The sequence below is a fragment of the Capronia coronata genome, assembly GCF_000585585.1.
Source record: "Capronia coronata CBS 617.96 chromosome Unknown acBCG-supercont1.1, whole genome shotgun sequence".
Taxonomy (NCBI): domain Eukaryota; kingdom Fungi; phylum Ascomycota; class Eurotiomycetes; order Chaetothyriales; family Herpotrichiellaceae; genus Capronia; species Capronia coronata.
Window position 1 is genome coordinate 3628256 of NW_006912893.1, and position 13069 is coordinate 3641324.

At 52.7% G+C, this 13069-nt stretch overlaps 4 protein-coding genes across 4 annotated transcripts; all 4 read left to right on the forward strand.

Annotated features, from left to right (window-relative positions):
- Positions 1–3180: 3180 nt before the first annotated feature.
- Positions 3181–4787, forward strand: A1O1_01285 (uncharacterized protein; the record flags this gene model as incomplete). The annotated part of the gene is made up of 2 exons (XM_007722198.1): positions 3181–4500; positions 4557–4787. 2 exons carry the CDS (start codon positions 3181–3183, stop codon positions 4785–4787), a joined length of 1551 nt encoding a protein of 516 aa, XP_007720388.1.
- A 1270-nt stretch (positions 4788–6057) lies between these two features.
- On the forward strand, positions 6058–7491 carry A1O1_01286 (uncharacterized protein; the record flags this gene model as incomplete). The annotated part of the gene is made up of 4 exons (XM_007722199.1): positions 6058–6282; positions 6403–6565; positions 6714–6985; positions 7087–7491. 4 exons carry the CDS (start codon positions 6058–6060, stop codon positions 7489–7491), a joined length of 1065 nt encoding a protein of 354 aa, XP_007720389.1.
- A 1309-nt stretch (positions 7492–8800) lies between these two features.
- A1O1_01287 (uncharacterized protein) lies at positions 8801–10789 on the forward strand (the record flags this gene model as incomplete). The annotated part of the gene is made up of 4 exons (XM_007722200.1): positions 8801–9026; positions 9090–9155; positions 9234–9533; positions 9630–10789. The coding sequence occupies 4 exons, from the start codon at positions 8801–8803 to the stop codon at positions 10787–10789; spliced, it is 1752 nt and encodes a 583-aa protein (XP_007720390.1).
- Positions 10790–12372: 1583 nt separating this feature from the next.
- On the forward strand, positions 12373–13023 carry A1O1_01288 (uncharacterized protein; the record flags this gene model as incomplete). The annotated part of the gene is made up of 1 exon (XM_007722201.1): positions 12373–13023. One exon carries the CDS (start codon positions 12373–12375, stop codon positions 13021–13023), a length of 651 nt encoding a protein of 216 aa, XP_007720391.1.
- Between the last annotated feature and the right edge of the window lie 46 nt (positions 13024–13069).

Below are 13069 nucleotides of genomic sequence, written 5' to 3' on the forward strand. Positions count from 1 at the left end.
TGTCATGAGATGCACGAAGGTGGACGGGTAAGTTGGTCAGAGTGGAAGGCTGAAGCACAGCCTGGGTGACGACCGCATGGGGAGGTAGAACTATTCCTCCGGGGGAACAAGGCGTTCATTTTTGTGGGATGCTAGGCAACAGTACAGAGAGTGAGTGTGGCGCCTACAAGAAACTTTGGTGATCAACTGGAAATCCGATAGCCACCTGCAGATTTTGAATGGCAGTTGGGGGAGGTGGAGCTGACAATAATGATGGGGAAATCTTAGGTACCTTTAGGTACCTAGTAATGTATGAATAAGTGAAGCCAGTGCAGTGCAAGGGATGATCAGGGATGATTGAGGCACCATGGAAAACTCTGAACGTTCCATCTCAACCATCAACTTGAATCATCAACCATCTCAAGCGTCAATTCCATGACATCCGTCAGACACTGCACTGCGGGGTAAGGCTAAGCTAGTACAGGAAGGCGGAAGGGGAGAAAGAGGAATGGATTACTCTGTAGTATCTTAGGTAGGTAGGTACTCAGCTAGTAGAACACATCGAGTGATGCGCCAGGCTGCAGCGAGACAAGGTTGCCAGTTGATGGAGTCCCGTGTTGGGTGGCAGGGTTGTATCTGGTGATGATGGAGGCATGTTACTCTGTACTCTGCCACGACATTGGACCGAGTGTGGTGGAGATGATAAGGATTGTGGTAGGTCCCTATGTATGATACCAAATAGAGGCGGAACGTGTCGTAATGCCATGCGCGAATCTGGTGGCTGTCTAGGTAGGTAGGCAGGCGCCGGTATGTGTGGAATGATACTTAGACCTCAGGGACTTCACTATTGCCAGAAAAGAGGCTGGGAGTATTAGGTTAGGTATCTTGTAGGGACCTGAGTAAGGTAACGTCGTCACAATACTGCGCAAGTGAGATACAACAACTGTCACTCTCACGCAGGTACCAGGATCTCCAGTTGGAGAAAAAGAACCCAGTTCTCTGCAGATGCGGTGAGCCGCCATCGGTGCGGATCACATGCAGAACCGCTGTGGCCATCTCGAGGGTGGTTATCATACAGGTAGGTCCTCGACAAGAGGGCGCGGGAAGAGAACCGGATCAGACGGGAGAGTCCCACCATTGATACCATCGTTGCTCCCTCACCTCGATAAGAAAAGTCTTGCACACTACAGAGTACTCCTCCAGACGGTGTACTTGTCGAGATTGAATTGGGTCGAATAGCCAGTCAGCATCAGCCTTGACCGTTATGCCTCGTTGGGCCGCAATAAGGCTTCGAGGCTGGTGCGAATCGGAAATGGGGCCGACCACGATAATAATGAAATGTGTCAGGCTGGGTCAGAAAGGCATCTTTGGGATGAGATTTAGTGCCCCAAGACAGATGGAAGCTTAAAGAAGCCATGCTAGTAGATCTTCAGGGACCGCAGTGCAGAGAGTTCTGTGGCACGCTCCAAGTTGGTATGAATGATCAGGCAGGATTCCCATGTCCAAGTGAGGCTGATCGTGGATGGCGCAGCTGGATGGGTAGATGGCGAAATTCCTGTTGTCTCCTCCCTCTCCCGTCTCTCCTCTGCTTCTCGTATCATGCCAGTGGATTGACTGCAGGTGCCGATGGGCTGAAGGCGGACTGCGCTGATACCACCGACGGCAGGCTGGAGGGCCACATTGGTCGTGGGTGGCGCCTGCGATTGGTGCGCACCTCGCCAACTCGGGGGCAACGTTGAATCTGGCGGTGGCATGCCATTAGCTGGCCTTCTCTTGCAAGCCTCGTCCTGTCAAAGTCACCCGCGGGATTTTAGCCTCTCTCTTGGGCCCCTAAGGCTCCCCTTGGGCCTTGTGGTCCCCCTGTTGACTCGGCCTTTCTCACCCCTTGTGCAGCCTCGGCAGATGGCTGGCCAATTGCAGTCGTGCCTCGATGCGGGCTGGCCTTGCCACACGCTGCACCCTGACTCTTCTCATGTGGTCCAAATTCCTGACCGATAAGGATTCCTGCGGAAGGTGGGAGGTCGGGGAGGCACGATGTCGATGGCTGTGGCTGTGGATTCTGATTGATGTGATCGAGGCGATGGGCGCTGAGGCATGTTGGGTTGCAACCTTGAGATGTTGAATGCAGTGCGAGGCCCTGGACACGTGCGAGAGACAGAAAAGCAAGTTCGATGCCACTTAACTGGCAGTGGATAAGGTAGTGAGGACAGCAAGGTTTCTCGACGGCCAGTGGCCAGTAGGTAGCCAGTGGGATCCAGTGGCTCGATGCTTGAAGCCTGAAGGCTCTAGCAAAGCCTGAGAGCCTTGACCGGCGGCGCCTCGCCGATGCAGCCTCTCGGTTGGGAGCTGTGGTACTAGTAGTACGTAGGACTCGAAAAAGCGCAGGATGCTCTTCCCCTCCGCAGCCTTACAGGCTAAAAGCCTTGTCCACCGTTCGTTCCCTTCCTTCACTTCCCTCTTGCTCCAAACCTACCACGCATTCTGTAAAACTCATTCCATCCCATCTCAACCCCCCTTCTTTTCTCTTCTTCTTCTTCTTCTTCTTCTTCTTCTTCTTCTTCTTCTTCTTCTCTCTCTCCTTCTCCTTCCCCGTCTTCTTCCTCTCCCAAAAGGTTGACATTAATTCCGCGTCAAGACGGTCGCGAATAACAAGCCAGCCTCACCCCTCGTAAGCTCGCCGCCAACCTCACCGTTCTTATCGCCACCTTTCTTGCTATTCCACTTCGGTCAGCCTCCACACACACAGCCTTCACACGCGCAATCCACTAGGCCTATCTCTTGCATTTATCGCCGGCTGTCGACTTCGATTCTTCGACTTCGATTCTTCTTTCTTTCCCTTCTTGCGTTCGATCGACCCCCAAATCAAGGGTCATCCTTTTTACTGCCTTCCTCTTGAAGAAGGTCCCGCACAGCATCCAACGCGAAGCCTTGTCGTCGCACAGCTGGCGACCAGCGAACTGCCGGCGACTGCGCACTATTAAAGACGCCATATTATCAGCAAATACCTAGCTCTCCGCGTTGACAGCCGCTTTCGAAGGAAACGATGTTGCAACCCATCTGAAGAGCCTTGGCTACTCGAGCTCGAAAGCCTTGTCCCCCGGGGTGCAGCCTGGCCTCGCCCACGCCTAACTCCGCTCAACTCAGCCACCCATCCCCCATCAGCATTACGCCTAAGCGCCACTCAACGATTATCCGCCCACCATGGCCGCTGAACCCAACATCAAAATCGCTACCAGCACCCCCACATCTTTGAGAGGCAGTCCATCAGACCGCATCATCAAACCACGACCCCGCAAAGATTCACTGCAGTCCATCTCTGGTTCCGATACTCATCCGGGTCGAGTGGTGAAGCCTCGCGCTCGAAAGTCCCCCGGCTCCGGAGCCAAGAGATCCGAACCGGCCAAGCGAAAGTTCATCTGTTCGTTCTCCCACTATGGTTGCGACGTCGCCTTGAGCTCCAAGAACGAATGGAAGCGCCATGTCTCCATTCAACATCTGCAGCTGGGCTTCTATCGTTGTGATGTTGGATCATGCAACCCCGACCTGAACCCCAACGTCCCCGGTCACAAACGTGTCTATAATGACTTCAACCGTAAGGATCTCTTCACTCAGCACCATCGGCGTATGCACAAGCCTGACGGTGGGCCTGGTACCACCCCATATGCCCCCACCAACGCCGATCCCAAGGATTGGAGAGCATTCGAGGACAGCCTTGAAGATGTCCGGAACCGCTGTTGGGTAGAAAAAAGAAAACCCCCTCAGCGAAGCACTTGCGGCTTCTGTGGCCGAGTGTTCGAAGGTGAAGGCAGTTGGAATGAACGCATGGAGCATGTCGGAGGTCACTTTTCGCGCGACATAGTCGAGGCAAAGGAAGAGCGAGAAGACGAGGATTTGACATTGTGGGCCATACAGGAAGGCATCATCAAAGACGCCGGCAATGGTCGTCATGTTCTCATTGACCAACCGCCCATCGCTGGTGAGAGGCCCTATCTGACGAGAGGAGATCGGGACGTTCTCATGGCAGATGCTCCAAGCTCTGATGGCGTTTCACGCGACCTTGAACAGTCTCCGTCACTGAGTGCGACTTCTAGACGACCAGAGTCTGAGAGGGGAGACTATTACCAGAAATTAGACAGTCCTCGAGAACCGCGTCGCCTGAGCAATGCTTTGCCTCCGAGCACGAATGGCACACCTCGTGCACCCTCCGCGCCTCTGCTGCAGCCCGCTCCTGCACCTTCGGCAGCTGGACAAGCCATCGCGCCCTCTCCATCCAGCTCTGCGGCAGCACCAAATTTGGCACCCGCCCCATCACCTAGGGCCAGCCAAGTGCAACCCCAACCGCCTCCGACTCCTCCTGGCCGAGGCTATAATCTTGCGCCTCCGCCCTTACAGAAGACTAGGCAATCGTCTGCTCCTGCAGGTGAAACCGAGGCCGGGAGCGGCGACCGGCTTGAGGATCTTATAAACCAACTGATCCGGCCGAAGCCGCCTAAGACCCATCGACGATTGACTTGGAAATGCGTACGTACCAGCGAGCAACTAATATCCGAGCTTTAAGTACTAATGCTTGATGGCAGGATTGCAACCTTGAAATGTCCGTTGACATTGACGATGCGGATAAACAGGCCATTGAAACCCTTCAAGACATCAGCATCATCTGCAGCAAGGCGTCCAACCCTTATCTCAAGGTGGCCAAGACCGGAAAATATCACGTTGTGGCATGCGACGAGCTGGCTGGATACATTTTCCAGAATTCGAAACAACCAGTTGAGCAACACAATCGACCGGAGGAAACGACCGTGAGCTAGAGCCGCCTCGTTTTGGGGATCTAGCCTGGATCTCCAGCAAGTCGGGCCAATGGAAGATCCTGCGAATTAACTACAATTCGAGTTTCTCGTTGTTTCCGTCCGTCTCCTACTAGGTGACTATGCTTGAACGACGTATATGCCAGCGGTGTCGGTGGCATCATCTACCAAAAGTCTGACATTTCAAGGACACAAAAGAAAGTGCTGGTTGTCCAAGGCGTTGATTCTGCTGCTGCTGCTGCGATGGTTCGAACTGCTCCGGAGAGGGTGCAGGAATCTGCCTAGAGCGTTTGCTGGGTTGAGCATCGGAGCAGCAAGTTTTGTGTATGAGGACATGAACGAAGGAAAACAAAGCGATAACTTTCTTTGCGGCAGATCCATTCTCTCAATTTAAGCAACGAGATCAGATACTTGGGACAGCAAATTCTCCGTCAGCAGAGCCGTTGCGGGCAGACAGGACTAGAATGGACAATCCTTCCTGCAATCCTAATTCTATGTGTCTATGTGTGGTCGTCAAACCACGAGTGAATGCGCAAACAGAGCACAACCGGCCAACCAATACAAATTGTAGAGCAACTCAGGGCGACGAAGCATATACGGCGATCCATGGAGACAGATCACCCACCCTAGGGGTTTGGAGGAGGTCTTGTCGGTCTTGTCTGGGAGGGGGGGTTAGGGTTGGGGTTAGGGTTGGGTTAATATCGGTTAGGGTTTGACGATGCTTTTCTGCTGGTCTGCTCACTCTCCCAATATCAACAGTTAGATGCCTGCCGCATTCGTCAGGCGCAACTACACAGTGCAGATAGTTGCGGCAATATGCCGCCATTGCATCTCAACGTGCATATATGCATACAGGAGTACCAATGGCAGCATATCGACCGCCATCCCGTGTTGCGCAAAACGGGTGTAGGAAACTGGATGAAGAGCGGCCCTTATGCCGGCGTCGGAGTCAGCGCCCAAGTCCGAGCCTGAGTCGGAGTATGGGGACATGATCGAGCAACTTGCCTCCTTATCAAAGGCAGGACCAAGCAAGTCGTCTTATCAATGCCGTGGACTAGAAAGAGGCTGGAATTCATAATAGTGCCCCTTCTTGTCGTGTGACGGTTATACAGCCTATCTAGAACTGTACACTGTAGACTTTGAAACGAAAAGAAGAATACTGATCAACTCACCCATCCTGTCGTTGCCTTTGGTGTTTCCGACGTCCATGTACATCCGACTGTCATAGTCTCGACTCTCGTCTTCTTTTATCCCACACAAGTTGACCGTCACCATGTCCGCCACAGAGGTGATGGAGGCCGCTCAGGAGCCGTTGACTCTGACGATGAATAACGGCCAGACAATCAGTTTCAAGTCCAACATTTCCATTGAAGCAGACGAGATCCCCATCATCGATATCAGCGGTATATACAGCGAGAACTTTGAAGACCGCAAGGCCGTTGCAGAAAAGATCAGAGAAGCATGCCATCGAATCGGCTTCTTCTATGCCATCAATCATGTCAGTACAAGAGAGGGAGAACAAAGAAAGAAGACCTTGGGGGCTTTTATTTCTTAACGGAACCCCCCAGAAAGTATTTCAAACAAGACATCCCTACTAACACGGCTGGAAATCTCTTAGGGAGTCGATCCATCCCTCACAGAAGGAGTGTTCGAGCAAGCAAAACGCTTCTTCAACCTGCCGGAAGAGAAGAAGATGGAAGTATGCACCGACCTCCAGCCGGAGGAGTATTTCGGGTATTTCCCCATGAGTTTGTACAATCGAAACAACAAGAAATACTCCGGTAAGGAGAGCCTAGACGATACTTCTATTTCCTATACACCCTTCCCTTCTTTTTCTTTACATTTACATTTACATTGACCTTTTCAATTTTCCTTTTTTTATACGCTCATGCTACAAGTTTCTGACTCTGATGATATGGTTTCATCCAGACTTGATGGAAGCCTTCAACTGGGGCTACGACGCAAAGTACGACCCCATGGCCACGGACAAGGATAAAGACATCCCACACAAGAATCTCTGGCCTACCGACGTCCCGGGCTTCAAGGAGACATTACACGCCCACCACACCACGCTGCTCGGTCTGGCTCGTCGGCTCATGCGCACGTTCGCACTGGCTCTTCACATGCCGGAAGACTTCTTCGACGACTTTGTGGTGCATCCGGAAGCTGCGCAGCGGATCGTCCATTACCCGATTCAAGAGGTGAGTTGGAAATTGGGAAATGGAAACCAATGAATACTGAAAACGAGTTCGGACTTTACAGCAGTGTACAGTGTGGCTGACATTTTTCTCTTGCGATTTAGCAATCCGTCGACGACCAGCACGGCATCGGAGCACACACCGACTTTGAATGCTTCACGTTCGTCTCCCAAGACCAACAGGGCGGCCTGGAGGTGCTGTCCAAGTCGGGGTACTGGGTCAAAGCGAAGCCGATCCCTAACAGTCTCGTGGTCAATATCGGCGACTGCTTCATGCGCCAGACCAACGACTTCTTCGTGTCGACGGTGCATCGCGTCATCAACAAGAGCGGCGCCGAGCGGTATTCGTGTCCCTTCTTCTTCGGCTTCGACCGGGCTAAACTGCTCGAGCCGGTTGCTAGCTGTGTCTCCGAGGACAATCCGTTCAAGTATCCCATCATGACTAGTGGCGAGTATTACCTGTGGAGGGCGGCGAAGGCGAAGGAGAAGGAGCCTGAGGAGGCGAAATAGATGTGGACAAAGTCAACAAACATGGATGTTGTTGAGTAAGGTTTCTGGTCTGGATTCCGGTCTGGGTTCTGGACTCTGGACCTCTAGATAGATAGATCTACGATATGGTTTGAGGCGCGCTGGCGTGGTTGGACACTATGAAAGTCAGTTCTTGACCGATGTCTGTGACAGACCACATCATGCTCCTCGTGATGTGGTCTGATATGGTCTGGGTGCTGACTGCCCACTGGCGTGTCTCTATGAGCGCCTTTTCCTCACGTGGTCGTAACATGTTTACTCGATAGTTTACACTTGTCGATAAAGGGTCTACACAGTAAAGGCAATATATCACACCATTCACATTCTGACTCCGGCTTTGGGGCATTGATGGATGGGCTCCTTCTGTAGGTCTCGAGGGGCAATGCTTCACTCTGCAAAGCTACTTTTGACATTTGTTCGGCTGACTGGCCGATGAAGATGGAAAAGACTTCTTCCTGGCCGAAGGAGAACTGCCAAAGAATGCCCAGAAGCCAAGGTGATATGCGCAAGCCACAAGCTGTCCGGTTGCAAACTAGTTAGTAGTATGCGAGACCCAAAGATTAAGGGTAGACACTGCAGTGGCCTGTATCCGACTCCCTACCTAAGTGGGTCCTATACGCATGTCAGGGTATCGGGTATATCCTGAACAGAGTATGCACAGAAGATGATATCAACGCTTGGTTGGGTGTTTTCGCAATAAATACCAATCTTTCCAAAGGGCAGCTCCGGTAAGTCGGCACTGAAAGTATATTCAACAAGGAGACGAGAGGGAATGAAGGCCTGGCCAAGAAGTGATACTCTCTACCTATGGTCTGATGATATAGAAAAGATAAGCTGAGTCCCACCTGGCCTTGGTAAGTCATTCTCTCTTCTCCGTTCTAGGCTAGAGAGTTGAATACAGTTGGCTGACGAGGAGAATAGTCGTTCTGGGCTTCGTATAAAGTGGATACCCCTCAACGACCTCCGCTCTCACCTGCCGTTTTTGATGGCAGGGATTTGAGTCTTGAGGGACTGTCAACGAGATAGTCTATCTGATATCTGCGGTGGGTATATGGTGATTCGAATACCCATGGCGAGACGGTGACCCATCGCTGTGGTCTAGCGAGAACACTCGGTATCGCGGATATCGAGCTACGTATCTCTTTTATCTCGAGACCGCCTGGTATCGGCTGTTTTCAAAGATCCATGCTTAAGAGGCAGAGGCAGAGGCAGAACGTCAAGCAGTTCTCTTCTCCAGACGTCCTCGAGCCCGTTGCCCGAGGTTCAGGACAGGTAGAGAGTACCGTTCAAGATGAATTCTATTGCTGCTCTCAAGGAGCGGTCGCACGACAAGTACAAGTCCGCTCTTCGAGCCTTTGAGAGCCCCCAGGCGTTCGTCAAGGCGCTGGAGACCAAGGAAACCGCCTACGGCCACACGGAGGAGCGGACGTTCTTCAGGAATGAAGATCTGGATTTGACGCCCCCTTCGCAGTGGACTTGGGCCTGGTATGACTTTGCTGCCTTCTGGTGGTCATATGGTATGTGAGAACGAAAAGTCTTGTTCGGTACCAGAGACCGTCGCTGACAGGTCTTGTCTCCAGGCTTCTCCGTGGGGGTTTGGAGCGTCGGCTCGTCCATGGTTGCATTGGGACTCACTTGGTATGAAGGTAAGCGCTGCGAGATCAATGTTTGTTTCTTTCGCTGGAGGATCATGCGCTGACAGACTGGATTGTCCGTATCGGTAGCCATCATCTGCGTTTTCATCTCGCACACTCTCGGAGCCATTGGTATTGCGTACCACTCTCGAACCGGCGCCAGATGGCACTGTGGCTTCCCCGTCGAATGCCGAGTTAGCTGGGGCATGTATGCTAGCTATTTCCCCGTCTTTGTCCGTCTGCTGGTCGGCTGTATCTGGAACGCGGTCAATACGCTCGAAGGCGGCTATTTCACCTCCATCTTCCTGCGATGCCTCTTCGGCCATAAGTGGAATAATTTGACGAGTTCCATCCCGGCGAGCGCCGACATTACCGTCCAAGAACTGGTTGGTGCGTGACTATAACCCTTCACCTGACAAAGACAGGGATGTCGATGTCGATGCCCTTACCGAAGCGCAAGAGTATGTGACTGACAAACATGCTCAGGTTTCATTTTGTTCGTGGTGATCACGGCACCTCTGCTGTCCATTCCTGTCTCCAAAATGCGGCGCGTCTATACCCTCAAATCGGTGGTCCTCCCGCCTATTGCCATCGGCCTGTTCGCCTTTTGCATCGTTCAGGGAAATGCAGTGGGCTCCTCCAGCGGCAAGTTTGCAAGCACGAAGTACATGAGTGGCTCGAAACTGGCCTGGGCGATGCTGTCCGCCATCAACTCGTGCATGGGCAAGACGTCCACCCAGACGGTCAACCAAACGGATCTGGCGAGGTATGCACGCACCCCCAGCTCGCCGTTCTGGTCTCAACTGCTTGCCCTGCCGATCGGCAACACTCTGTGCGCGACTCTCGGCATCTTCGCGACCTCGGCGACCCAGCAAGCGTGGGGCACGACGATCTGGAACCCATGGGACCTCTGCACCGAGATCCTCGACCGGCACTGGACCGCGGGGTATCGAACGTTCATTGCCGTCGTCTGTCTCGGCTTCATGCTGTCCATGTTTGCCTCCAACATCGGCGTCAACGTGATTCCGTTCGGCGCCGACGTCATGGCCTTCTGTCCCCGCTTCCTCAACATCCGTCGCGGCATGTACCTCTGCTATATTCTCGGGTTTATCGTTTTCCCCTGGAAGATCCTCAAGACGTCCAACACGTTCCTCCGCTTCCTCGGCGGGTACAGTATCTTCCTCGCGCCCTTGTGCGGCATCTTCATCACAGACTACTATGTGGTGCGCAAGGGCAATTTCTGGGCCAAGGATCTTTTCGACCCGCGTCCCGGCTCCGCCTATTGGTACCATTACGGCGTCAGCTGGCGCTGCGTGGTGGCCTTCACTATCACGGTTGTCGTCCTGGTCCCCGGGTTCGCGGCCCAGTTTGGCAATGATGTCGGAACCGGCTGGGTGCATCTGTACGACATTGGTTGGGTATTTGGATGCACGTTCAGCAGTGTTCTGTACTGGGCGCTCTGTCAGTACAATGGCTTCGCCAAGCGCGAGCGAAGTATGGGCTGGGAGGAAGCCTATGAGGCTCAGGGATTGTTTGTCGATGCTCCCGCTGAAGCCGTCATCGTCGCTTCTCGTGAGGAGGACATGATTCCGGGGCTGGAGGAGAAGGTGGCGGGAGAAACAACCACCGAAGCAAAGATTTCGTGAGACACTGGATCTGTGGGTCGGCAGGTCATTGTAGTGAGGCTGGGGAGAGAAGTCTGGCTCCGTCTCCTTCCATGAGGAGATGAGACATTGAGATGAACTTTTGGGGATTGCTGGTCGGTTAGGGGTGGTTGGTAGTTACTAGAACAAGACATTTGATTCTTAACTCTGCAAACATTGAATCATTGTTACTGTCCACCTCAACACTGGCTTGTGTATGTATCCTTGAACAGTGCTCCTGAGTCCTGACCCGATCGGGTCGAAGGCGGGAGTGTGCACAGGCAAGGCAGGGTAGACACGGAACCGGCAAGCCGGCTACTTGTGCCTCTTCTTTCTCCTTGGAGAGAGTTGGAACAGCTCCTCTTCTGAGATAAATTAGGGGGTTGGTAGATCTGGCTGGATCAACCCCATCAGATAGAGACCTGTGTTGATGGCAGGTACATAGGTGCAAGTTCTTTCCTTCTTCTTTCTTTCCCTGTTTGGCATTTCGCTTGGCAGCTTCGACTGTATTTCAACATCAACAACCATCGACCATCTCTCTTTGTCCTTCTCCCGTACAGTCTCAGCATTGCGAGCATGCCTTACTATCCGCTATCGATCAAGGCTGTGTCTGCATTCCCACACTAATGCCATGCGCCAGTCGCGCCCAAGTGAAACGTATGGACGCCGCACTGCTGAGCTCATGGTCATGGTCTGGACCTCAACATCTCCCATGGGCCACGGGCAGATGTGCGCATCTATTCAAGGCCATCAAGAGTAAACCCAAGTATTCTCCAGCAGGCCGCCTGTTAGAAAAGGTCGGTCTGATAGAATTGCGGTTTAAGGTATGCAGGTGTCTTGGATCACTGCACATCCAACAGCGGCAATGCGCAGATGGGCCATGCAGAGCCGAAACATGTCTCTTTTGTCTTTGGCACCTGGCTTAAAACATGCACGTCTAACGAGCTGGCAGCTATGATCTGTCTCTGAGGCTCATTCTACTTATTTCAAGATCATCTCACTTTGCACGTCACCCGTTTGCACATGCTGCTGGCTAACACACACATTTCCTGATGCCCGAGTCAGTAGTCAGCAGCCGACATATATTTATTCACCACCCCCCAATGTGTCTATGGCTCTCCTTGCATCTTGGTGTCTCCCATATCTCTTCGCATCAGTGGCTCGCTATCGCTTCTTCCTTCATACGGGCTTCAGCCTGACTCGTCCTGACTTTGGGCGAAGAAGCTCTCAGGGTATGTCATTCTCGCTATTGCACAGCAGGCTGATACTAACACAGGCTCATAAGTATCCAGCTCAGCTCACTTCAACCTGGAACCGAAATCAAGTCCTCCCGTTCGGATTACGCTCTCTCTCAATTCAGTCTTGGTCAAGCTGCATATTGCTGTTCTCCTTCCATCTATCAAAGCCCCCAAAGCCTGAAAGCCCGCTCACGGAGGCTCACTGCATTTCTTCTACTCACGGCCCCTTCAATCCTTCGAGATCAGCGGTCCCAACTCGTCATATATTACGTGAACACATCCCCCCAAATTCGAGGTCACTGATTTATCAGAGGACAATTCATCAAAATTCTTAGTACCGAGGTGATGATGGCATCGTCTCGGCCGGGCCTACAAGGCACAACATGCCCACCAAGTCAACCAAACTATCCCCCATACCGCGAACCTCCTTTTGAGGTTGCGATAGAGAGGGGCAAAAGCATTGCAAAGACCATTGCAGACACGAAAGGCTTGCCTGAGAATCTTTTGCGAGAAGCAGAGGAGCTAGCAGAATACCGGCTTCCTACCGAGACTGTCCTCAGATTCCTCGGCAATTGCGGCGATGGCAAGAGCAGTACTATCAATTCTGTGCTCGATGAGGAAGGCATTGCGTGCACAGCGGCATGTGGTTCAGCCGTCACTCTTTTTTCTGTCGAGTATCGACTTCGCCAGCCGCAGCATTCCTCAGCATTTACTGTGGACTGCGCTCTGATGTTTGGGGCAGAGCTCGGGACATACCTCGGAAGGCTGTTGGAAGACTTTCGTCAAATCGACTTGGCGGATCCGCAGGAGCGGACGGCAGATCTCGAGGGACTCGAAGCTGACAGCCTAACAGCACGACAGGTCTTCGAGATTGCTTTTGGCAAGATGGACGGTTTCGACTTGGCCATGCTTGAACACGACGACGACGATAAAAGCAGAGAGATCGCCGTGGCACTTCTGAAGAGTTACGCTGCTAGACTGGAATTCCGGAGGAGATGAACGATGACGGGACATGGACCAGAGGAGCAGAGAATGCAGAAAAATG